Source organism: Anarrhichthys ocellatus, unplaced genomic scaffold, assembly GCF_004355925.1.
Source record: "Anarrhichthys ocellatus isolate YVR2014 unplaced genomic scaffold, GSC_Weel_1.0 scaffold81, whole genome shotgun sequence".
NCBI lineage: Eukaryota > Metazoa > Chordata > Actinopteri > Perciformes > Anarhichadidae > Anarrhichthys > Anarrhichthys ocellatus.
In genome coordinates this window covers 950,363-977,628 of record NW_022280111.1, presented here as the reverse complement: position 1 = coordinate 977,628, position 27,266 = coordinate 950,363, and the positions used below count along the sequence as shown (strand labels likewise).

The following is a 27,266-nucleotide window of genomic DNA, read 5'->3' as shown; positions in this document are numbered from 1 at the left end:
CCCCCCCCCCCCCCCCCCCCAGCACACAGATAACAGTGATACAAGCTCATGAGCAGAACATAATTCCACCATTTGACATTGTTGTTCTTCAATCTCACTCAGATGCATCGCAGCTAATTACACTTTGCACACTTAAGTACACAAATGCGCGTGTGCGTTCATTTGTAAACGAGTTATTGTTTAATTATAACTTCACATGAACTTTGCTGATCAGTGGGGCGAATCGTGTCTCCCCTTCAGCACATAATTATTCAGGATATAATTGCTCGGCCTGTTTGTGAAACATGCTCGTCTCCCAGCAAGGCCATCTTGTGCAGCTCCTGTGCCAGCTCTCCTTTGACATTGGCCACGGGGCCTCTAAATGGCTCTGTTTAAGGCTGCTGTGAGATCAGGAAGCTTTAGATGGACAGCAGCCATTAAACAAAAAACAAAGATAATCAAAAGGTTAAAAAAAAAATCCAAGTTGTCCTGGTAAGGTGGTACTTCAAGTTAAAATGGATAATTAACACTTGAGGCAGATTTGACCAAAATTCTGCTTCTCTAGTCAGAATTAGACATGCCAATATTCCAGAATTGATCAAAATGATCAAAGATTGCTCCAAAGTAGCACATTACCTTGACCTTGAGGAACACCATAGACCCGGCCCTGCTGTGATGTAGAATCAAAAACTATTGACATTTGGAGATTTCTGGCGGGTGCTTCTGTTCTAAACTGCTCAGACGCCCTTATTGTCAATATGCCGAGGAAAGCCATACATCCTCTGAATGCACAAGCTCTTAAAATAGCAAATAATGAAAAATAAATATAACTACATGTATAAAACTGCAAGTTTTGGGGATCTACTCTTTTTTGACTCTCTGACTTAATACTATGACGTTTGTAATCATCTACTCTTTGTCTTGTTGATGACACTATACCATGGGGGTTTGACATAATATACTTTGACCTTTTTCAACGTACTATACTGTGACTTTTTAATTACTTTTTTCAACACACCCTTCAAGGAATTTTATATGATTTTTTTCCAACATACAATAATATGTTTTTATAACTTATTTCAACATACTGACTTTGTCACGATTTTTTTCAACACACTATACTTTTTTTCAACATATACTACTCTGACCTTTTATTGATATTTTTGGCCTATGACTTTAAGACTTTTATAAGACTCATAATATATTAGGGATTTTTTCAATGACTTTCATGAATTTTTTTGACATACAACTTCTTTATGACTTTTTATAACTTTTTTTGACATACTGTACTATGACTGTTTTATGACTTTTTTCGAGACACTATTATGATTTTTTTAAGATTTCTTCAGACATACTAACCTATGACTCCAAAAAATTATCATTATACTGATCTGATCAAATGAAATAGTAGTTGTAGTAAAGTCATTACAAACTTTTTATAGTGAATATATTGCATGCCTCCCTTCTGTGTGTAGTAATTAGGAGAGAAAACATTTTTTTATCGCAGTGAAAATGTTTGTTTAGAGGTTGAATCTCTCTTTTTTCGATAAATGTTGACTTTTGGACATTACAATGCTCTTAATTAAGTTATTTCAAATGTTTTGATCACATTATCATATTCCTTCAGAAACTATCCTCAGCCTCGCCTGGATTTTATTCTACAAATAGTATAATACTAATGATAGTTTGTCCATGTCCTGGTGGCAGCACCTCTTCCGCGTCTCTCCAAGGCAGTCTATGTGTCTGTCAGCCCGTTTGAATACATATGCTTTTCTGACATGATACGAATATTTGAGGGTTTGTGAAAGATTACAGCGTTTTATACGTGTGTTCTAATAGCAACTGACAAAGTTGACTTCATTGGACTTGAAGAAGAACATTGTACACTGTGCCGCATGTGTAGGCTATCGACTGCATCATTGACAGGAGGTAAGTCAGCGGCATGAAGGCTAGACCGTGCACACACACACACACACACACACGTGTGCACAGGCTGAAAGTGACTTCTGTATGCATCTTGCAGAGTGGAAAAGCAGAACGCTCTAACTATTTCTAGAGATTTAGAGTTTATTCCAAATATTAACCATATCCAGTTCACTATTGTCATTAGACAGCCTGTAGCCTGCATAATAATCCATCATTAGACAAGAAATATCCCGAGGTATTGTAGGCCAAGCATTGTAATAAAGATGAGGAAACTTAATCTTCAATGGTAGGAAAGTTACACATGATAACGCATAATCACGCAACGTCTGCTTAATCAGATCATTGTATCATTTTACAAAACTGCATTGATGCTCTGGAGATTCTTTGCTGTACAGCTCTTCGAAAGCTCGGTATTTATTAACTTTTTATCCTTCCAAAGCCAAATTGAGTGCGACAATTAAGGCTGCTGGGTCCCGAGACGTGTGCTACCTGTTATTATCTATATGTACGAAATTTACTTCATAGGCAAATATGTGACGATTTGGTCGATTTGATAATTGTGGAACGGTTTTCTCTTTTAATTGGTTACTTAATTAGCTGTAAGATATAAAAATACAGTACCTTGACTTAAGCATATACCCTCAAAATTCAAAATCAAAGACATTATTTATTAATCAGACTCTCTCATAAGAGCTTAGCACTACCGGAGCCTATTTATTTTGAATTTATTACCTATTGTCTGTCAAATGAGCAGGGGGAGGCAGGTAGAAACTGTTTTGGGCTTGCATCTCCCTCTGTCTCTCTTATCTGCTCTGTTTCATTACTGGACAGCGCTGCTGCACTGAGACACGTCCTCTACGACAGCACACGGCGCTGTCCATGGTGCTGAAACCACAGCTAAGTGATAGTCACGTAGGGCTGTACCAAAGGTCGTCCTTACATTAGAAGCTCCTGTGAAAGTTTTTGAACACAGCTTCAAATGTCCGTCGTTACATTTTGTGACATCATCACCCTGAAAAAAGAATCATCCAAAACCTTTCAATTTGTACAGTGATTCATCTGATCAAATGAGTTAGTCCTTATTTAGTAATGCAAACTTTCTCTAATGAATAGAACTTGTCGGTGTTTGCCTCCCTTCTTTATCTGTATTTATCTTTAGAAAACTATATTGTCTACATTCATGCTACAGCTCTTCCAAAGCTTGATATTATTTATTTTTCCAGGTTCTTTCCAAGGCCAGATTGAGTGTGCTGACAAGGCTGATGGGTCCTGTTTTGTGTGTCACCTGTTAATTTCTGCATGTACCAAATATTTACCACTATTTCTGACTTTGTCCACAGAGGCTTTCAAGCTAATATCAAATAACATATGTATTCAGGGCAAGCTTTATGTCCACTGTCATTTGATGTCTATGAGTATTTACCAAGGTTGCATCAAACAGCTGACAGTTCGTGGGATGTTGTTTTCCTAACTGCCCAGGAATATTCACCGAACCGGATTCTTTCATCGTTTCCGTGGAGTTCATATCTTAATTTTTCTTTACAAAATTATATTGTCTACATTAATGCTCTTCAGCTTATTTTTTGTACAGCTCTCCCAAAGATCTGTATTTTCTTTTTTTCTGAAGTTCTTTCTCAGGCCAAATACGTGTGATGACCAGGATGTCTTTTTCCGAAATACTATATTGTGGCTTTTTTATGACTTGTTTTGACATATCATACGATACATTTTTTTGACATACAATGCTATGACGTTTTATGAATATTTGACAGACTAACCTGTGACTTTTTTCGACATATTACTCTGACTTTTTATGACTTATTTTAAACAGACTATACTATGAATTTCTATGACTTTCGACATGATACACTGACTTTAATACATTTTTTTGACATACTATACTATGGCTTTTTAATAAAAAAATGTAAATGCTGTACTATGACCTTTTTATGCAGCAACTCGGATTGAGACCAACAGCCTGTTTGCTGCAGGATTGCGAAACCTTTGCGTCTGGCAATCCTGCAGCAAAGCTTTTAAATATCTCTTCTTTGTTGATCTTCCTTTTGAATAATAGCTGATGATGCTAGATGCAGAAACCAGAGGTAAGTTAACAATAAATGCTTGTTATTGTGTATTTTTCTTTATAAAGTATAGATGTCTTTACCAGACAAATAAAAGGTAAGTCAACACTTAATAACAACATTAACACAAGTTGCCTGAAAGTCTCACTGACCAGTTATTCAAAGATTGTTCATTTTACTCTTTCATAGTTAGGTGACAGTGGCTGTACCAGGTATGGTAAAAATCACTAACGTGAAGAAAAAAAGTCTCCAAGTCTCTTTTACTCAGGTATCGATCGCTGTAACAGACCTTCAGGATTTTACACACTGCACCAACCTCCTCAGAAGCAACGTGGAAGACTCAACATCCAGGATCTCCTTGACGACAGAGAAGATGTGTTTACTCCCGACCAGATGACAAGGACGGAGGACCACCGGACCAGATGACAAGGACGGAGGACTACAGGACCAGATGAGAAGGATGGAGGACTACAGGACCAGATGAGAAGGATGGAGGACTACAGGACCAGATGAGAAGGATGGAGGACCACAGGACCAGATGAGAAGGATGGAGGACCACAGGACCAGATGGAGAGTGGCGGTCTCCTTTCTTTCAGTGGGCTGAGTAAGTAATCCCTCACTAAGACTACAAGAGTATCAGTAATACGATTCCATCATTGGAGGCCAGATTCAACACAATAATGTAAAGATTGTATAGTTGAGTTAAAAGTATTCATCTCTTGTGTTTGTCTCTCACAGGGCAGGACTCCTCCATGCTTTTGTTTCACTCCTGGTGCAGCTGAGATTGGACGTCAACCAACCCATCATCCCTGGAAGACCCAGACCCACCACAGACCACTGAACCACTCTCAGCACCCCAGTGAGTCCGAGACCCAGCGAGTACGGTTACGTCCTCCCTGCCCCCCTCCCCCCCCCCCCCCCCCCCCCCGACACCACCCGCTCCACCCACCAGCCGAGAGGACGAGGAGCATCCCGTCCCCACCGGCACAGAGGACGTTGTTTGTCTCCGTCTGCTTCTTCTTTGCTGGTGGGTTTGGGAAGCTCCTCACACACACAGGAAGCTGTCAGCAGCTCTTTGCATCTGCTCAGAAGGAGACAGATGGTTCAGGCTGAACGAGAAATCTTTAAAGTATTTACTTTGCCACATGAAATGCAGTATGTTAATGTGAACTGTACGTACAGTATGTAAACTGTTTATCTCCTGAACATTTCAATGAAATAAATGTACATCAAAATTGGCAAATGGCAAAAAGAAAACGTGTCATGTCAGTTGCCAGCAATCGGTAATAAACTCTTCACTTTAATGCAACTAAAGCAATGCATTAATGCATCACATTTATATCTATACGATTTTCAATTGCATAAATCAAAAAGGGGGCATTGTCTGACAAACAGACCCAGGCAGTAAATGAAATGAGTTCATGAATGTGCTTTTACTACCAAACTCATAACTGGATGAAGAACATTGTAACAGTAAAATAAATAAATAAATAAAAACAGAAACAAACAGACAGACATCAAGGAGGACATCTAGAGAACCTTTTAACCTCAAACAGCAGGATTTGCATTGATGGACGTCCTCAGGAATCGGATGACAAGAGACTATGAGCCCAACATCTCGTACACCACCGCCTGCAAGAGATCCCAGACTGTAGAACACGTTGATGCACAGTTCACATCAGTCATAGACTGTCAATAACCCTCCTACACCAAAATATCCGCTGCTGCCATCATAGATTATTATTTTACTGTTTATAATGCACAACTTGTTTTGTAATATGTGCATATCATCTGTCACTGTGAATATAAATCCTAATCATTGAAGTATAGAAGGTATAGAGACTTTACATGTGCATACTGTACATGATCACTGAGTCTGTGTATGTCCATTCAGTATTCAGTATATGTACTGTATATTTACTTACCTTACATACTTTACAATGACAGTTATTTTTTATTGCATACTATATTATATTTTTCAAGACATTTTTTATGGCATACTATGTTATACAGTCATATAAAGTATGACTTTTTATACATATTACCTTTTTTACATACTATAATATGACTTATTTATGATTTCTTCGACATGCTATACTGTTTTTTTAATGACTTTTTTCGACATCCTACACCATGACTTTTTATAACTTTTTTCAACATGCTATACTATCACTTTATTCGACACACTATACTATTTCTTATTTCTTACTTTTTTTGACATGCTTGTTATGACATACATGACAGAATACAGCATGACTTTTTTTTTTTTTTACAAAATATAGTTAGACTTTTTTATGACTTTTTTCAAACATACTATACAATTACTTTTTTAGACATACCACATACTCCAACTTACTCTAACTTACATGACATCACTATTTGAGATATAATTTAACATCAGTTTTCAATGATTGTTTTCAAAATACTATACTACGACTCATCTTATCTAATCGTAATCTCATTAAACATTCTATTCTGATTTTTTTTAATGATTTTTTAGACATACTATGCTGTGACTTTTTAAAATCATATTCCAAATACTGTGATACGACTTTTTTTGATGTATTATACTATTACTTTTCAAACACTTTTTTAACATACTATACATAATATACTTGGATTTTTTCATTACTTATTTTTTATGACTTTTTGAACATTGCTTTTGAGGTTGCATACTGCCCCCTAATTTACCGGAGGTGTTGTCAGTCTACATTTTTAGAAACACTAGCGCTATACCAGCACCACTAGCATCAGATCAGGATTCCGAATTTTCTGTAGTGTCACAGTAATTACAGCAAGGTATCACAATTCAACAAAGTTTTCAAATGAAAATCCTCACGAACTTAAACTCGGCCAAAGAAACATCGCCTATCACTGCTGCCTCCAAAAGCATCCTATCAGTTGACGTATTTAGATGGGTTTAAGGGACTCAGCGCTGACATTTTTAATATACTCATATACAAAACATAAATAATACGTTTTAGACAGCAGTGCGAGGACCGACAGGGATGTCTTCATTATTAGAGTTGAAGTCAAGAAACTAGAGAAGGAACACCAAGCCACATAATGATGGGTATCACAGAGAGGCCTCCCTCAGGCAGGTCTGTGGCCTGTCGAGTCCCAGCCTGATGAGGACGGCTCAGAGGAGACAGACCACAACATGCGTCTCACTGAAGAGAGTACAATTACTACACCTGCTGCCATATTTGTAAAGGTATGTTCTGGTGTCACTCATCTGGTTTGTAAATAGAAGGGAAGAAAGAAAAAAGGAAAGAAAGTAAGCAAAGTGCATGTGCCAGCCCCCCTAACCTTTCCCATGCTTACATCTGAATGCTGGATTTATTATTCAGGAACAATATTCCCATCCATATATTCCCCCTGCAGATTAATCAAGCTTCGTCTGTACGCTCTTGAAAGACAAATAAAAAGCTGAACTAATTGCTGTGGCTCCCCCTTGGATACATCAGCCTCATAGAGGAGCGTGACAGCAAGAAATCAAGCGGTAGCGCAGAGCGGAAAGCCTCCATGAATCACGTCTGCATCCATTCTCTCGCACGCAGCGGCAGAGCCAAGAGCAGCGGTGTTGTTGGCTGAGGAATAATCATAGGGGAGGCAGTCCAAATTAATACTTCAGCCGAGGCCGCCTCGTTCTCCGTCATTAGGGCACATTACAGGGCCACAATATACATCATTAAACTAGGCATAAACAATTCATTAAAAGGCCGTTAAGAAGACAAGCTAATGTCACTTCTCTCTGTGGTATTAATAGACTGTAACATGGCAGAGAGGATCATTCCGCCACTACCATCCAGTCAGTCATCCTGAATAATGGCTGCTACTTATAACGCCTCAGCATGGTACAGTAATAACACAATCTTCCTTTCTTTTGTCGGTGATGACGTACTGTTCACTGAAGAGTAACGGGATATTAGCGACTTAATTCTAGCAATGTCGACACTTTGTTGATACGTTAACATTTCTTATTGTATCCATGTCCTCACAGGATCAGAGGGCCGTAAACATTCAACAGAGACACAGAGTCTGCTCGTTCAGTCATCAGCATTCAGTTTATTTAAAATCTAGTGAAAGTGAAGCACCCAGTTTCATCATGACAGAGGCACAATCTTTTCACAGAGCAGTGGCTTTCATACTGCAGCACAGGGAGCACATTTGCATGTCCTACCAATGGCACAAAGGTTGAGCTCACATCCGGGGCGGGAAGAGGAAAGAATGCAGATTCATAACAGAGAAGCGGAGCCATCCCACTCGCTCGACGTCGGGAGCTAAAGCAAGACGGATATTGGGAGGTGTTGAACCAAGCTGCAGACAGTGACCGTCCATTCAAACATGTGGCCTTCACAACAAAAAGGGGGGGGGGGGGGCTGGTATTGCTGTTTAAAACATAACTCAAGACTGAAAATAAATCAATTTAAACATAAATGTAATTTTAATGGGCCAGTCCAGCATTTTGGGGTTTCCCATCAAACCCATAATAATCCGATTAGAAGGCTGATAAATATTTTGCACCCAGCACAGTCATCGATCTGGGGCATGTTTAGCCTCGGTTAGCACAACGACTGGAAGCAGGAAGACTGATAGCATCAAGACCGTAGCCGGTATTTTAGAAATACATCGATACATGAGTTCAACTTCCTCCAACATTCTGCTGGGAAACACAAAACTGACTTTTTTTTTTTGTCTAAAAGCAGACATCTAAAGATTTACACTCAAAAATATCAGAATCAGCATTTGAAAACCCACTTTACGTAATTTGACTCTACTGATAGAAGGCCAAGTCCCCCCCCCCCTTTAACATACCAACAGGACTTGACCTCGGTGTCATCAGCAGTAGCTGAACTGCACGGTCTCAAATGAAAACAAATATGCTTCCAACAGCTTCCGATTCTATCGTCACAAACCGTGTGTTTCGTTCACTGCAGTGTTCTGTGTTCACAACCTGTTTGGCCAATATTAACTTCTTCTACTTCTCCCAACTTCTGCGATGCTGGATGAATTAAAAGCTTTTTAACAAATTGCATTTTTTTTTTGGCATGTGTTCAACAATCAACATATAAGAGAACTTTGTTCTTGTTGGGAAACGTGTTTTCTCTCCAGTTAAGCGAACAGCTTCCCCATTTCCAGTCTTTGTGGTCAGCTAGGCTGGACACGTACTGAATGATGTCAGATTATATTGATATATTCCTCTTAATATGGGTCAAAAAAACAAAAACAGTATTTCCCAAAATGTGTAGTACTGTTTATGTATATAAGGATAACGTAATATAGTTTAAATAACATTATACATCACACAGAGAGGTATAAATAAATATAATTTTGCATAATACTTACCATGGCGGATATACAGTATATGGCATTTAAAGTGGTCAAATATAGTGGTGGGATTAAAGAGCAGGTGTCTGCGCACTACTTTGGTTGAAGGCCATAAAAGCGAAGCACTTCACTACAACCTACAGCACATGGACATCACACCACATTCACACAGGAGCATAAGGCACAAATATTGACCAGGAGCATGTGCGTCAAAGAAAAGAAGAAAAGAAAAAATAAATGCATTTCAAGCACTTCTGCCACGTGGCTATTGTGGCTTCATATGTTACACAAATTAAATAATCACAATCATACAATTACAGCAACATTCCACAATAATCTCTAACATTTGTCTCAGTTACATCTGTGCTATGTGTGTTTGTTGTTTAAGAGCAACACTGACTACAGACAACCTCACAGCTCACTCAGTCTGGCGTTACGGACTGTAAAGATCTTCTGCTGGTTTCTGGAACTAAATACATGTAAAAAAAAAAAACTAAAACCAGATGAAATATTAAAACCCCTGAGTTTCAGGACTAATACTGAGGTCACATAGAGTGTTTGCACATACTATCCCCCACTGAATCCACAGCACTCCTTCACATCGGTGAAGCTTGGTGTTGGTAGGTAAATACATAAGGAGGTGGCTGTAGTCAAACGCCAGTGACAGACAGCTCAGTGTGAAAGACAACAGGAAAAGCATGCATCATCAGGAAAGCGTTGTGAAACCGGTGACTTTCAAACATAACTATTCATCTTTGGAGCCAAAACTCACTCATTATCCCCTTAAAATGACACAGCCCAAAGAATACCTAACCAAAAGAATGCTCGGTATGACCTAAGCTAAGCAAACACAATTAGCAATTCAATTATCTTCTTGGCCAACCTAAAAACCGGACCTGATTTTGTATTTTTTTTTGTCCTTACTTGGCCAGAGTTCATTGTTGAAAAGATTCTTTCATAACCAACGAAACAATAAAGGGCCTTTCACACAGAACACCACTGCGCTCTGAAACCCATTATGTCCAATGTCGAGCAAAGCGTGGGCGCAGCACATCGCGCCGCAATGTGCGCTGAACCCGGTGCAGAGCGCAGTGCAAACCACGTCCTGTGTGAAAGGCACTTCTAAACACCCTGTTAGGTTCAAAGGGCAGATTTAAACAGAAATTGAGCCGGACCAGCTACTTAATTAAGATCTGGAGACTTTCTCCACAGATTTAATTCAACAAAAGTCGAAAGTTAAGTTTAACGGAGGTCTTGCATCATTTGTTCAATAAGGGAGGCTCTTACCATGCCGCGACCTAAATTAAAGTCATTCCTAATTTATATATATCTATATCTATCTCTATATATATATATATATAGATATATATATATAGATATATACTGTATACAACACATATATCGTGGTTGGAGAAGTCCTCATATTGTGCAATCACAAGATTTATTAATGACTTTGTTGCATCATCTGGTTGACATTAACAATTAGACCTGAAACGATTAGTCGATTAATTGATTAGTCAATCGACAATTATGCGCACACTTGGGATAATTTAGAAAATAGTCATTTTGCTTCTTTTCTCGCTTTTATATCATTTATTATTTTATATCTTTGGGTTTCAGACTGTCAAGCTGTTCAACTTCTCAGAGTTTGCATTTCAAATGTATCAGCCAGTCCTGTGCTGATGTTATGCCTTGGGTGTTTTTACTACTTATGTTATTCCTAGCACATGTGCAAATTAAAACAAATGCTTTTCACAAGTTCTCACATACGTATGAGAACTCGTGATCAAGGAATCTCAGGTTCAACATGTATGATTCTTCAGTCAGTTTGCAGCAACAAATAACTTGTGATATTTGCTCTAAGTTTTGAGTTGAGTCCGCACAGTTCCCTGTGTGAAATAAGGCTTTGCCTTCACCTTTAACACATCAGCATCAAGTATGATCTCTTATAATCAAATCAAACTGGCTTGATGTTGGCAGATGCCTTCAGAATGACCCCCCATGCATTAAAACAGCCAGCATGATTGCTGCACATTCTGAGAAGGCACTGGCCAAGGCCCTGATCTTTAATCACAATACCAGCTGACACAAAACCTACTGCTGCTTTTCAAACTTTTTCCAATAAGGGCGTGTTTCACACCCTTCTTGTTGTCCTAATAAGATGATCAAGGGAGGAGTGCTCACAAACGTTTTCGGTTTTTGCATCCAGTGGCTTATTCCCTAGCCTAGTGTTGCTTGGCAATACATAAGTGGGGATTCCAATTCTGGGAAGATGAAGCAGTTTTACTGCAACAACCCTGATTTCAAGTGTCCAAAAAAAAAAAAAAAAAAAAGAATAACAAAAAAGTCTCACATTGTATAATCCTGTGACTGGAAGTCTGTAATTGTTTGTGTTCAGCCAGTTAATCCAGATAACCTCCTCACCCGCTTCAACTGCTGCGGTCTGTAAGACCGCTAAAAGAAGATGTCTGTGATACAGAGGCGGGCCAGCTATCTCCTCCAACATCTGACCTGCCGCTTATTCACTTTGGGGCAGTGTCTGCGGGCGAGTAATTCTCTCTTACTTCATCCGGACTGAGACAACGCTCGGGTCACTGAGTGAAGCTCTTCTTGATGGCCACATTGGGGAAGAGGCCGGAGAGCTCTTGGACGACCCGCATGTCTATCTGCGAACAGAAGGAGACGTCCAGGAGCAGAAGTCGTGGACAGGACTGGAGGAGTTTCTTCAGTGAGGCAGCACTCACCAACCGCGTACCTGAACATTAGACGAGAAGATACATTATTAAAACATAACATGAACAGAGGGGAGAAAGAGCAAGTAATAAAGCAAGTAAATTATCTAAAAATGAATTATGAAAACTAATGAAACTCTTCTCTATATTACAGGATGTGATTTTACAAATCAAACATGTTCAGCAGAATGAAATGTTCAGACAAAGGCTGTGATATGTGTAAATAGTAAAATAATAATTTAACTATAGCAAGTTTTTCTTAAAGCTTTTTGAGCTTTATCTATATTAACCTATAATAATGGTCCACAATAATGTGTAATTGCATAGTTTTAAGTCATAAACCTTCAGATTTTTTGGGAGAGGACCTCCGACCACCTCCTAGTATCTTTTATTTTATTGTCAAAATTAAGAATGTGATGATGATTGCTGAAACCAGCCGATACACACTGCCGCTTGTTTTTCTTCCCCCACTTCAAGCACCGCTTACTTCTACATATAAAAGAGTCAAAACTCAAATAATGAGCTTCATGTTTATTCCTTGCACCACTCGAGTTACTCTCCCCCATACACACCAACCCAACTACTGTAGCACAACTGACACATCAGCATAATCAGCCTGAATAACACACTGTCACGCTATTGTGCTGCCAAGCCCATCACCTTACGCAACTGGAACCATAGTGTTTGTGCACAGCAGCTACTGCGGTGGGGTGCTGCTGCAACATTGCTTAGTGAGCGGTATTTCATTCATATTATTTAGGCTTCTGTTTGCAGAAAACTTGAGTTTTTCAGAAATTCACAAATGCAAACTTGGGATATGCCACAGACGCGTCAAATGCACCGCGATGCTTTGATGGTGACGATGCAAAATCACAAATAAATCAAGTCGTTTAGAAAACGGAGTTTTGTTTAATCACTGAAGAGAGATCAGTTTGTATGGCCAAGTAATCAGTGAGTGGTATGAATAAGTAATAATGATCGTACATGTACAATAACTGAATGTGGGATCCAATGCAATTTTATGTAAGAAATAGGTAATGGAAAAGAAAAATGTATTCATTCCTGTCTTAAACTTCAATGCCAGGGGGAAAACAAGTCAAGGAACATAGACACACAGAGAGCACATATGACATGCAAACACATTGCCATGCTTCTTTGACAGAGTCCCTTGTTATCTCTGCCAGGCGTACGCCTGAAAGGGGATCAATCGCTTAGCACATGACAAACTGCACAGAACCGAGTGTTGGCTACAACGTAGCGCCTCTTAATGTTACTATAGTTACTGTCATTAGCTGTTAGTGTTTTTGGCTAATGGAGCTAACAGCTAACAGAGCTAAACACACAGCAGGGCTGAGAGTTTCTGTTTAGCGGAACCTGAAGTGTGAAACAGTGAACTGCAGTTTAATGTCAAGTTCACAGTAAATAAATGTACTGAAGTACTTCAGCTAAGTACAGTTTGGAGGTAAAAGTACTGAGTTTAAAGTTGGAGAGAGTTTTTACATTTTACCAAACTACTGTCGGAGATAAAAGTAACCAGATACATTCCCTCCTGTTCTGTACTGAAGTACACTGCTGAGGTACTGGTACTATAACAAAAAGTGTATGAAGCCGTTATTGATTACAAAGAGCTTTTCATAATACAAAACAATAATGCAAAATTTGTGATCCATAAAAACATACTTGTACGGAAACTCTGGGTGATTTGAAGCCATTAAATGTCAGAGGCATCGCACTCACACATTTATTTTCACTGCATATCACACATTACTTGAAGATCTTTGATCAACTGTTATAGACATAAGCCAAATTCTGATCAATATTTCATCAGCGCTGTCTCCCCATCACATTTCCTACATCCGGAGCGCAGAAGAGAGGGTCCCACTGAGTGCTACCGACACTGTGTTCAGCTGTGGACCGCACCTCACCTACAAGCACCTACATTTATTTCTTGGTCTTCCTCTCGGTTGTCAGCGAACCATCGATCAGCAGGCTCATTTCTATGCATCAACATTCATCCAGACATGTGTGAGGTAAGAGCTTACCCAGTATGTCGAGGTGCTGCAGTGAGGGGCAGCTGGCCGCCAGCTCGTCTACGTCTGAGTCGCAGACGGTGCGGTTGGCGGTGAGGAAGAGTTTGCGCAAGCGTGGCAGGCTGCGGGCGAGGTGCTGGAAACATCCTGTGCTGCTCTGAAGCGTGGGACACCAGCCCAGGTCCAACTCCTCCAGCATCCTGAGGAACCACAGACCATGCAGGAGAGCACCGGGGTGACTCACTCCACTAAATATAGAAATACACTGAAAACAGATAAGCTCTGCTTTGCCTCTGTGGTCTACAGCTGCAGGATGGAAAGTGTTTACATGCATAATGTGTCAGTCTTACCTGCAGCCAGAGACAAGCTCGGCCAGGCCTCGATCAGTCAGGTTTCTGCAGCGCCACAGGTCCAGCGAGCTGAGTGAGCGACAGCGAGCAGCCAGCATACTGGCCACAACATCATAGTCCTCAATCTGCAGTAGACAGGCAGCAGTTAAAAACTATTCACACCCTCTCCATCGTATGCAACATTTGCAGAGCAACAGTCTGTTTATTGTTTCATGGAGGGCCTTTTGAGGGTTAACATCAGCTTTAAAACGGAACCTCAAAGTATGCAACCCTGCAGCAGCAGCCTCAAAGTTGCAATTGATTTAGAGCACATGATTTGTAAATTAGGGCTGTAATGGTTGATGTATTCATACCGAACAGTCATGGCACGGGGGGGGTCACAGTCCGGTGCATGCAGACGCACACAGAATACATGGGATGCGGATTAATGCACACAACGCTGAACCAAAAGCTCACAAACTTTTAGCCGTACGCCGTTAGCACAACGAGCGGATAGCATGCGAGTCGGTCACAGTATGACGAGCGCAGACCCGCCTGTGGGTTCCCAGTCAGCTACAACAGGAATGGAGAGAGAGTTGTGTACAAGACAAGGATGGTGCGTCGGCATTGCTCCATTCTTGTAGGTTATGTGAATAGAAACATATTCGACATGCTAACGCACATGCAACAGCAGCAGCCAGATCCCACAAGGCGTAACAGAATGCAGAGCATCTCCGAATCTCCCATCTGCTCCCACAGTAGGGGGATAAGAGTTTGCGGTGTGTTTGGCGGACAGCTAACGGAACTACCAGTACACACAGGTATGCAGAGGCACGCTGCTGCTGCATTAAGTGCACCTTTCTAGTTCCACATTATGACATTTATACCCTAAGAAAGAGCAACAGAAGAAACTACTGAAATTTGGAATTTCCTTTCGGCTTTTCTCACATGCTACATATTAATCGGCATCAAATATCCGTCAGCTTAGGCTAGTGACAAAGTGAGTGGGTGAGTTACCGAGTCACTCAATCAGTCAGAGACCGTGTGAGTTTGCAAATTAGAGGAAAATGAATGAGGACAATATGTTTGGGGTGAATTTTCCCTTCTTTTTAAATGATCTTTTAGAAAAATCTGCGCCACCATTATCGCCATGATACACTGGATATTTACTATAATGTCATATTTATTCTAATTAATGTATGATATTAAACATGATGCGATATTTTAATGTCAACATATTTGCCTGTCCAGAATAAAATCATTAAAAAGAGCAGTTTGACATTTATGGGAGATTCATGCATTCTCTTTCTGGCAGAAAGTTAGATGAGACGATCAATACGCTCTCACATCCATCTCTTCAACATAAGGCCACAGCCACCAGCCTATGAGGTTAGCTTAGCATTAAGACTTGAACCAACTAGCCAAAATCCTCCGACCAGCACCCCTACAACTCCAAATGCCACTTTACATCTTGTTCGTTCAATTTGTACAAAAAACAAAGTGTAAAAATGAATATTTGCTGTTTGCTTTACACTTTTGTATAAATTTAACAAACAAAACATAACATGTTACTTGGTGAGCTTTAGAGTTGCTGATAGGCAGATCTTGTTACCTTTGAATGGAGCCAGGCTGCCTTGATTCCAGTCTTTATGTTCAGCTACACTACTGGTGTCTCTGGCATCTTTTGGATGGTTTTGTAGTTAACAGACCACAGACTGTGCTTTATTTGGACTTCTTCCTGTGTGTGTTTGTGCATGTACGTGCTCACCCTCACACAGCTCCCTAGGTTGAGGTGTTTCAGCTCTATGCAGAAAGTGAGGATGCTCAGAATCGCCGTTTGCTGCAGAGGACAACAACGAGAAAGACAAGAAAGATGCAGAGTTGTCATTTTATTTCTCCTTCAGTTTGGTACAATTGTTATATCTAAGGACCTACTGCTTGCAAATCAGGACATCACAACAAATCAGGGAACAATGGAACAACACAGAAAAGACTTAATTTAAACAACTGATGGTATTTAACAGCTCACCAACAAACAAACTCCCAGACATCCCAGTGTGGATCAAAAATGTATACATTCAAATACTAACCAATATGTGTTTAAATAACAGTAACAGATCCAGTCATGTCATCCAGAGTTCCTCCTAAGTGACTTCCTGTCTGCTGCCTGGGGCACTCTGATAACGCTTACTGTATTTAAAGAAATGTAATACGGCCCAACAGCTAGTTGTTACATCTCCTCACAGAGTCGAGCATCGGGAGGACAGAGACCTCTCCAGTGGCACTGCAGCTAGGATAGAGACATGGGAACTGCCAACACATGTACCTCAGTGGCAGGAGAAAGTGTCAGACATGAAAGCGAAAGACTTTTGTGTGTGTGTGTGTGTGTGTGTGTGTGTGCTCGAGTCTGTCGCTGGCATCTTTATAAATGTCTCTCTCCGGGGCGAGCTAGCCATTTAATTAGAGCAGTGACAGGGTAATGACAGCTGAGATGTCAGGGCCTCAACCAGACACACACAGCTCGCTCTGTCTGCCCAGGTATAAACAACCTGCAGCACGCTGCCTGGCTCCACCGCAGAAACTCTACACGGCCTCCTGCCCACCACGGCGCTCTGAAACATGACGAATGCCGGAGAAACGCTGAGGTGTAACACCAAAACACAATACAGCTGTTTTCACACGAAAGGCAGGCATGAACCTGAACACACGCATGCAGTACGCGTCTTTAAGACACCCCTTTGGTTCAGAGTTGACTCGGTTCATCTCAAAAGACAACAACATGGAATGCGCTACGTCCAACCCACAACACTTGTCAACAAATAAGCAGCATGGGGAGATCATTAGTCCAACTTTAGGGCAGGGTTTCTAAAAGTCAAACATTAACTATAAACTATTTTCTTGTTGCTGAAGCTATTTAACATGCAGGGAACGAAACAAGTCTGAAGGGTCTTGAGATGATTCACTTGATATGAATGAAGAATCAAAACATTTCTTCTCCTCTTTATTTGTTCTTTGATAAAATCTCCAGGACGTAAAAAAAAATATCAAAGTGAAACAATCTGAAAAGGGAACATCAGTCTTTGGTTGAACTGCTCACAGCTCAAAGACCAACTGTGTGCAACCTGTGGCAAAGGGATTGTGAGTAGACATCACTCGACTGTAAAGGCTCAAAAGCTTAAAAAGGTTGGAAACCAGTCTGTTACGACTAGGCTTACATTATTTTACTGGAGACATGCTTACGTTTCTTGGTTCACCAGAACTCATGCAAGCTACCGAGCAGAAACAGTTTTGTTCTAAACAGTCGCAGATAAAAAAGCCTGTAATTAACATACAGATGTGATTTATCCATCTGTATGTTAATTAGCCTAGCATCTGATCTTTATTACTGTCTTGTGATGATTTTTTGCTTGTTGTGCTCTCGACCAACTTACATCAGAGTTGTTACAGTGGATGGAGGTACAGTACCTGGTAGATGTACTCTATCTACATTAATTGCCACAGTAGATAACAAACAAAGCAAAATCAAACCTCAAAAAATACTTCCAACACCACTGTTAAAATTGCTGACTTTCAACCATATCACAGCAGATGAAGTTTGCTTATCGTCATAAAAACAAATGTAGCCTTGTCGAAAAAAGGTAACCGAGCAACCTTAAAACTACAACCTACCAGGGCAGCCATTTGGGACACAAACACATCATGAGCCAATTTGGACGGGATTTTGGTTTTTCAGACACACTGTTGACCGTGCCTACCTCTATCTTGGTCCGATAGAGCACCAGCCTGCGGAGGCGTGTTAGTTTCGAGATGTGTGCGAAGGCCTGCGGGTGGAGGCGGTCGCAGGACGACAGGTTGAGCTCCTGCAGCCCAGAACAAGTCTGAGAGACGACCTCCAGACAGGCCTCGTTCAGGAAGTGGCAGCATGACAGCTCCAGGCAGCCGAGGCTGAGACCACAGCTCTTCATGAAGCTGAGGGGGAGAATAGATGGAGAGGGAAATGCATGAGAGCACGTAGAGAGGAACAAATGCATCACACATCAGCAACCTACAATAAGGCTCACGTCCTTTTACATGATCTCTTACTTTCTTTTTGCCATGAATTAAAGAAAGAAGTTTCAATCCGTTTCTTTGTCTCAGCATGTCCCTCCCTCAAAACAAATGCTTGTGACTATTTGCAAGTTTTCCAAGGTCATGTCCCTGTTCTCTAGCCCGCTGACAGGCTGACCTGCTGAAGCCGGTCAGGGTGAGAGCTCCGCGGTTGCCGGTCCAGGACAGGTTGAGCCTCTGGAGGAGGGTGCAGCGGCCCTGCAGGTGTCCCAAGGAGGTGTCACTCAGCCGGCCCCAGTAGGGCTGCAGACTCAGCTGGGTGTACTGCAGCGGGTCGCAGCAGTGCTGGTGCAGCAGCTTACAGCTCTGGGCCAGACGGCAGAGGTCTGGCAAGGTCAGGTGGCTCAGTATCAGCTGAATGAGCTACGAATGGAAGATGGGGAGAAGGGGTAAGAGAGGAGAAAGGAAGATAAGGGGGAGGAGGGGGGGAAAGGCAACAAAAGAAAAGAGGACAGACAAAACACAAGACTGTTAGGTCTGGTAGGAAAACGTAGCAGAAAGCAAAGGAAAATTAGAGAACAGAGGATACCAGAGCAGTCTGGAGAATGTTAATAGCGTCCCCTCTGTCAGACAGATCAAAATAGTGTTTATCTGGGACACAAAGCACTGATGGCAGCATCAGTGGAGAGGTGAGCCGGCTTGTTTTGCACCGTGTTCATGCGCCTCTCAAAGAGAGAGGACGACTGTGCTTGTGTAAGTTGCAGTGAATTAACAATACACGCCGTTCAAGCGGGTATCGGCTGACAGATAATAGCTATATTGTGTTTCTGAAACAAGCACACGGCGGTTGTGAAGACTGCTGTTAATGGCAGCGGTTTGGGGCAGAGATAAGAGACGGAATATCAAGCATACTGCCGGTGTTTTGAAGCAACATGATACGTCTGCGTGGCATGAAAATGACTCCGTGTCCGTGACTGCATATGAGATCACGTGTCAGAAATGGGTCCAAGCCACAATGTTCATGCGTTTGTGTGGAATACTTGTAAATACAACGTACATATACACACTCTTGTAAGTTGTGATCATAATCAACAATTTCAAAATTTGTTGGCCCGATTAGTCACATAGACATGTGAAAATAGTGTGCAGGTTGAAAAATACTGAAGTTACCCTTTATTGTTGTTGTCACGCAGACATGTTGACGCCCAAGCATGTCGGCCTTTTTGCTGTTGGTAGTGTAAATATTTATTATTCTGCCTTGTAATTAGCATTACAGTTGTGATTTATCCATCTGTAAATTTGTAATGTTCCTACTAATATCATTATGCGATGAAATTCAAGTTGCTCCTTTTCATACTTTAATGCAAAAAGCACCCAGACACTTGATATTAACTGGCACTGGCTAGGAGTTTTTGACCCCTAGTAGTGCTGTGGAGCAGTGTGTTTATATGAGTGGGTCCCAATGGTTTTCCCACACTATTCCACTGATCTACAGGTGGCGGTAAAATGCCAAGAAACACTGAAATGCACCAACAAAGGGCAGAGAAGAGGAAGACTGAAACCCGTAAACATGGATGGAAACGATGCAGAACTTACCATTTTCTGGCCCAATTCTGATTTCCAACTTTATAAAAGTCTGACCTGTCGATACCAATTTCCTTTCCAAGAACTAGAATTGACAGCAAGGCTCCAGACAACTCTTTGTTTACCACCATCCCAGAACTGTCCCGAAAAATAATGTCAACCTCCAGAGTCAGTGACTTTTACTTTGTTATCATTTGCAGTGGCTATTTGCAGAAAACTCGCAATTCAAATGATTAGGAAATACATTTTGTATTTGTATTTAAATACTTGCTTTTATTAAAAATGAATCTTGGCAATATTATTATTAATTATGTATTATAAGCTGCTTAGAGCTACTGCTAATAAGTTAAACATTGCCGTGAAAACATCTCCTTCAAACAACTGTTTTCATTCAAGTTCCTCGCCAAAAACTACATATTATGAGATTACATTGGGACACGTGATAGCGGAGGACAGTGGGAACGCGCCATGCACGTCAATGTAACGTCCGCTAATGTTAGCGATTTAGCTCCATGCTGTCGGCAAAAGAGCTGCAGATACATTGAACAGCATGCATGGAAATGAATTACAATATAATGTGACAAATTAAGTTGTGAGGTGTTTCCACCTCGGTTTGTATTGGACTTGCAGTAGTGACAAATTGTGAACTTCATGTCTTCTTCGCTCACCGACACAGGCAGGGTCTGTGCCGCCGTGTGCTGACGTAAAACTATGATGTGGCGGCTTTGTCGGGCAAAAAGAAAAATCGGAAACGCGAAACTGATTCACCGCTCATGGCCGACCAGGTGAAAACCTTCTGGTTTTGATCGGCAGCAGATAGATCAGTGGACCTCTACTTAAAAACACGAGCTTCTCAAATGACTTACGAGGAAGGAAAAGCATCCAACGGGTTTGTTAGAACTCAAACATACACACACACACACACACTGAGTTTTGATGAGCAACGCTGAATGCAAACATAACTTGCCTTTAATAACATCCACTACTACAAATGTGGGTGCCAGTAGTATGATGGGACCACCATACTTCTCAAAATACAGCAAAGGGATTACAGGGATCAATTGGTGAAAAAAATATTCTTATAAAGAAAAAGTTGTGTGCATCTACTTTTTTTTTTTTTTTACCCCGAGTGATTCATTGTACACATCATTAAGGTCTGTAATCACCTCATAGGGCAGTTTGTCAAAGTAGCCGTTGCCTGTCCTCTGTTGCTTGAATGGACCCCCCACATCAGACAGCTCCTCATCGCTGTCACTCAGGTCATTTATGTCGATGATCGGCATCTTATAGAGGGCCAGCATCGGCCTCTCTTTCACCCCGCGCAGGATTACAGCGTCCAGCTCGGTGTAGTAGTCCAGCAGAGAGCTGTTGACCTCCAGACGCAGCAGGTTGGTGGGGAAGTTGATGTGCTTGATGTTTGGGGAAAACTGACGTGCCTGGGGTGTCAGCACCTTGGTGGGCTCCCCCGACCACAGCACCTCCCACCTGGACAGAAGAAAAAGTTGTACTGTAAAGCCTGGAATCAGGCCTAGAAGACGGTTTTGTTTGTGGACTCGCAGTCATCTGTTTAACTCAACAGTGTCACTACGATGCTTTTATAAGGCTAATAACATCCGACCATAATCAATAATGGCATTCCCTGACTGTAGTCTCACATCTTCACCTGCTGTTCCAGTGTTCCTAAGCTTGTTTTTTGTGCCACACGCTCTGAATCCAATGTACAATGGCCACTGTGAAGAAAAGCTTTGCCATTGGACAACACCACGCCGCATTCACAACTTCACCGACTCATCAAAGACGGTTGATGAGGAGTGATGAAATATTTTTTGTGCCGTCCTGTTTTCCAAACTGCTTACTTACAGAAGATACAAGTTATACCTTGGTTGTGGTATTATTGTGGTTATGGATACAAATAGACCATCAGATTTTTTGGCAACTGGTAAAGGTCCCATTATGTTCACATTGACACTGGTCACAAATCCGTACTCTTAACGAGGCTCTCTCCAAGGACACCAGACCAGCCGATCACATTCGAAAATAATTTCTATGTAGGATGATGACCTTGCATTCCTGCTCAGTGCCACATAAGCAGACGGTTATGGTGCCAGACAAACAACAAGCCATGCCAGCAAAGTTTCAAAAATACAGGATCTTTTTTTATTATTCTGTTTCTAAATCACACAAGGAACTGGAGTTAACTATAATTGTATGACTGTCCAACAATCAGTTTCTGCATGCCCTGTGATTTTAAAAGAAGAGATGAGTTTACAGACAATTCCTTTAATACATGTTCAAAAACGTATTAGAATACAAACCCTTATTTTCTTGGAAAACTCAGCTGTGCCCATGAATCCGGCTAAAAATACAGTCAGTTACTTAACTCTTTAGTTCTCTGTGGAATACTAACATTTGGCACAATTTCACAAACTACGGATTAGGATGATTGGGATTTGGATTCATTTCCGTGCTGTGTGTGAATATGCACCTCAAGGCTTGTTACAGTGTGCCTCTGCCAGACAGAGAGACACAAATGTGTAACTTCTGAACTTCACTTGATTTGATGAGGTTGGTTCCACTAAAGTAATGACCTTCTGTACACGTTCCCGGTGCTTTTTTTCTGCAGCACCTCACAGGGTCATCAGAAGCTGTTTATCAATCAAATTCCTCTTTCTCATCACACACTGACTCGTGTTCACCTTCCAGATATTAGCTTTTGCTGTTGCTTTCCTATGTTTGATTGGAAAGTGCATTATAGTGTTCTCTTTTGATGGTTATCACTAACATTTCAGGCTAGCATTTGCACCTTTTGATTTCACTGTTACGATAGCAGACAATTTAGTGCTCTGCTGGGACACTGTGGTTCCAAAAGTAGCCATACACATTATTTATAGAGCACTTATGCGTTTTAGAAAACACACACAGAATAAAAAAGTCAGGTATCAAGTAATAAATAATAATTCAAATAAGGCTAGTAATGTCTCCAGGGTTCAAGTTTCCACTTCATCGCTGTGCGTACCTGCTTGCATTGCATGGTTTTCTTAGTGTTAATCAACAACAGACTGCAGAGCAGGTTCTTTCCTGGTTGGGCATGTTTTCACCCCGGTTGGATAGTCTAGTTAGTTTGGGCTGGTGTGAAAACCGCCAATCAAACCCTGAGAACCTACAACAGAATCGAGACGGCGTGAAAAGTTGGGTCTTTGTCAATAATTGATCTGTATAAGGCCATGTATATAACTTATTTATGCGAATCAACATGTCAGCGTGGGGTTTTTCCCTGATTAATAGGTCAAAAGCAGTTAGAACAGCAGTGCTTGGATCCGACCCTGTCCCAGCTGTCTCTATCTGCTAGTCGTTATTCATAACTTGTGGGCCATTTGCAGTTTAATAATACTAATAATGTTTAGTTATTTATTTGTGACACCAAAGAACACAAGTATATCAGAATGGTTAAAGTGCTGCATAAACTCGTGTCAGTCACGGGAAGTTGATTTCCACGTGCTGGCCCTGATGATGAAGGGTGACGATCGTTAAAAACTGTCTAATCAACTCATGTTTACTCCTCGTGGTTTGTTTGTCAAAAGGCAGTGTGAACAGGAAACCGGATCAGAACCAAAATGCAACAATGTTTCGTTTTGTCCATTGGTTCGGACCTAATGAACCCAACTACAGGTGTGAAAGCACCCTCGACTCCTCTAGTCATCCTCTGTACTCCACCATAAAAACAAGTTTTGTGTTGCGTTTTTTTGCATTTCATTGGGCAACTCTGTGTTGTAGAATGACAATAAATGAACCTTGAACTCAGCATTCTATTGGAGCACTGAGGAGAATCACTGATGATGGTTTCTTAGATTGATGGTTGTCTTTACCTGACATCAGTTGGTGGGTTCTGGGAGAAGGGGTTGTGAGAGCAGGCCAGAATCTGAACAATGGTTCCAGGGTAATAAGTCTCAAGCACATCCACTGCTGTAGGGTAGACAGGCTCCTCGAAACCCAGTTCAATATAATCCTGGCTGTGGAAGCCTTTCGGGGTGCGACGGAAAGGTGGCGGAGCACTGGCACATTGTTCCCACCACGTCCCATAAGCTCTGAATACAGCCGTCTGAGTGAAGTCCCCTGAGCTGGGGTAGACATTGGGTACCCCGGCCAGGTTCCACATGGTGTAGGACATGCTATTCTCACTGCCATAGTGAGAGCTAAAGTCCAGAACCTCCTTGGCATACTGCTCCACCTCCACACTGACCGGTAACACCGCACGCTGGCCGGACTCAACGGCCCTCCGACTGGTAAGAGCCTCACCTCGAGTCCCACTCCTGGAGCGTCGCCGCAGACAGATATAGTAAAACATGCTCAAGAGGGTTAACATAGGGAACTCTGGGGCTGATGGGGGCAGTGGGGAGAAACAGAGGCTAGAGGGAGGAAGAGCCTCCACCTACTGGAAGGACACTGGCTCAATGGCTGGGATGGTACAAAGCGCAGGCTAGAGGCCCAGCTGCATGCATGACCTGTAGGTTAGGCAGAGACAAACACAAGTGAGAACACCAAGACAGCAGGTCTGAGACACCACAGAGTACATGTCAACACAATTGAGAATGCTTATCTATTCACAACATAGGTTAAAAGGGGAGGAATGTGTGTCACCTAGATAAGTAGCTAAACATAAATGGAAGCTTTCCAAAATATAGAAACACACCCACATCTAAAAGAATGTAAATCAACAGATCCTTGCCTACTTTGAGCACTTACAGGAAAACTTCCGGACAACAAAAGCTCATGGAGAGCGACGGTAAAGCTCATTGATGGGAGTCGTTGCTTTTAAAGCAGATTGATTGGAGTTGATGCTTTTAAGGCTTATTGACATGCACACGACATCCTGCCATAGGTGGACTACTGTCTTACTTAGCCAACACTTAGCTAGCATTAATGTACAGTGGTAGGAGGTGGCACTGCCCACTTTAACTGCCAGGAAGCCTTAAACCTCAAGGTCTGGGGCACTCCACCTCTGCTATACAGGTTTTTAGCATCACCTCATTTAAATGTGTTCACCAGATATTCCCATTTCAAATCAATCAGCTATACAACTTAAGGCTACCATAAGCAATAAGCATTCGCATGACTTAAAGGAACAACCTGTGATCCAGATGTAAACAAAGGCACAGTCCCATAAGTATAATTCAAAACAGGACTGGGACCACTGGTATCAGTCCCAAATGTATTGACAGGTCTTTTCAATGCTGTGCCAACACTCGAAGACAATTAAATCAAAGTAGTTAATGTGTACAATTACTGATAAAGCTTTAGCATGAATGCTATAACGTTATATGCATTGATAGATATATACTGTATTCATCCCCAGGGGGACATTTGTTAATTTTTTACCAATTATTTATATCAATTTCTAGAAATACGCTCTGAAGTTAATGCTACACGGGGCAAACAGCACGTAGCAATTCGGCTAGTCCATAATAAGTCGGCTTTATCAATGCTACTGAGAAATGGCTAGCCTGTTTAGCATTACTCAGTAAAACGTTATCGCTGCTGTGGTTTTGATAAGAGTGCTGATGACAGTTAACTAGCTCGCTAACAGTAACGCCAGCTGTGCAAATGTGACTAGCGTTAGCTAAATTGTCATAAAACCTTTACTTAAGGTTAACGTTACTTTGAAAGGTATTTCAATTGTAGATACATTAAAGCTACACTTACATGAACTAACGTTATCTTGAAGAAACGGTTGCTCTTCTGAATTAACGTAACGTTACTCGGCTTGTTGTTTGTGTAGCTAGCTGTTAAAAAGCTGGTTAGTAAGCTAGTTAGCCACTGTTAGCTTCTATCGTAATACAAACAAGCATAGCTGTCAAAACATAACCGTTAGCTTCCGTAGCTAGCTCTGCAAAATAGAGCAATCGAAGGGGATGGGACATAATTTCAATTTACGGTGAACGTAGATCGATATATTCATTCATGATGATCGATCCTCTTCTCCCCTTTTAGGACATTTCAACACCCAAACAACATTCCTACCGTTTACCTTGTGATGCCTTCCTGAACCCTCGAACAATGCATGACTCACTGAGCTCACATTATATCACACCGCATCCAACCACAATCTGGAAGGAAATGCTGAGAATAGCAACATTTTGTATGGTATTGAGTTTTTGAGGTGGTATGTTTACTGAGCAAAGTGCATTTTGCCAAAATGTGTGTCGTCAGTTGGGGATAAAAGTGATCAATTTTGCGGAAGTGCAGTTTTATCCACTTTATTGCACCACTGCCGCACTAAATAGCTGTCGCCTTATTTTACAAATATTACTAAAAGAGGGAAACTGATATCTGTCCATTTTGACAATTTCGTTCAAAATGAGTGACTGATCTTCACGGATTTTAACACGTCTGAAATTGGTGGGAGCTCGAAGTTACGTGGGAACAGTAAACGCCAGATCACTTCCGTCCAACAAATTAGCCATTTTAAGCAAAGCATTCTGGGTACAGTAGTTATCCTATTTGGTAGTGTGCCAACTATCGATGTATAATTAGTTCCTGATAGATGAATGGATGGATAGATGCAGATGGCCACGATTGTTTCTCTACACACAGATGTTGATTATCTATTTCTGCTTTCACCTACATCATTTGATATCACAATGGGATGCGCTATATATCAAATGTGCTATGAAATGGTAAACTATATATGGACAGAATGATTATACTGTCCATAGTTTACCATTTCACAGTTTAGGGTGGTGGATTAGTATTTATTGGCTATGAGACACATTGTCAATGAGAACTTCTAAACATCTTGCATGTTCTTTAAATTACAGCCTGGCCCATATAGATGATATTTGAGAGTTCAAACAACATAATGGCCAAATATTGTTTTTCTTACATAATAAGACATGACAACACATTTCTGATTAGAATCCATCACACTTTAAAATTGTTGTAATTATTATTTCATGTTTTTACAGTAAGCAGCTTAAATTTGTTGCACCCTTCTGGAGGAGGACTTTTTTAAATATATATACATACAGTATATATTTATTTGGGTTTTTTTCAAAGCTGGTGCCAAAAGACGTGTGTACTTGTGTCTCTCTCTCAGCAAACATAGAGATAAGTCTAGTTAATGGGTTATTCACATGTATTGTGTAAATTTTAAATAAAGTTACAGTTGATTGTAGTAAAATATAATCGTTTAAGATTATACCTATAATAAACTTTTTGGAAGGGAAAAGT

At 41.0% G+C, this 27,266-nt stretch overlaps 1 protein-coding gene across 5 annotated transcripts; it reads right to left on the bottom strand.

The window, feature by feature from the left end:
• Window positions 1-8,034: 8,034 nt before the first annotated feature.
• fbxl4 (F-box and leucine-rich repeat protein 4) lies at window positions 8,035-26,160 on the bottom strand. 5 transcript variants are annotated; one of them, XM_031874496.1, is made up of 9 exons: window positions 26,065-26,160; window positions 23,906-24,541; window positions 21,206-21,524; window positions 18,634-18,878; window positions 18,164-18,377; window positions 16,177-16,248; window positions 14,430-14,554; window positions 14,092-14,279; window positions 8,035-12,072 (listed from the first exon to the last, which is right to left on the bottom strand). In XM_031874496.1, the coding sequence occupies exons 2-9, from the start codon at window positions 24,400-24,402 to the stop codon at window positions 11,909-11,911; spliced, it is 1,824 nt and encodes a 607-aa protein (XP_031730356.1). In that variant the 5' UTR covers window positions 24,403-24,541; window positions 26,065-26,160; the 3' UTR covers window positions 8,035-11,908. The 5 variants fall into 5 exon arrangements, with proteins under 5 accessions (XP_031730356.1, XP_031730353.1, XP_031730352.1 ...); XM_031874493.1 differs by lacking the exon at window positions 26,065-26,160 and adding an exon at window positions 25,971-26,057; XM_031874492.1 differs by lacking the exon at window positions 26,065-26,160 and adding an exon at window positions 24,783-26,053.
• Window positions 26,161-27,266: the final 1,106 nt, after the last annotated feature.

Bases quoted from the DNA above. Each gene is read 5' to 3' on its own strand.
- fbxl4 (XM_031874496.1), bottom strand. From the start codon at position 24,402: ATGTTAACCCTCTTGAGCATGTTTTACTATATCTGTCTGCGGCGACGC. The intron at 21,525-23,905 runs GTAAAGACAACC...TCTTCTGTCCAG, and splicing joins AACCCACCAACTGATGTCAG to GTGGGAGGTGCTGTGGTCGG. The intron at 18,879-21,205 runs GTGATTACAGAC...TTCCATTCGTAG, and splicing joins TTGACAAACTGCCCTATGAG to CTCATTCAGCTGATACTGAG.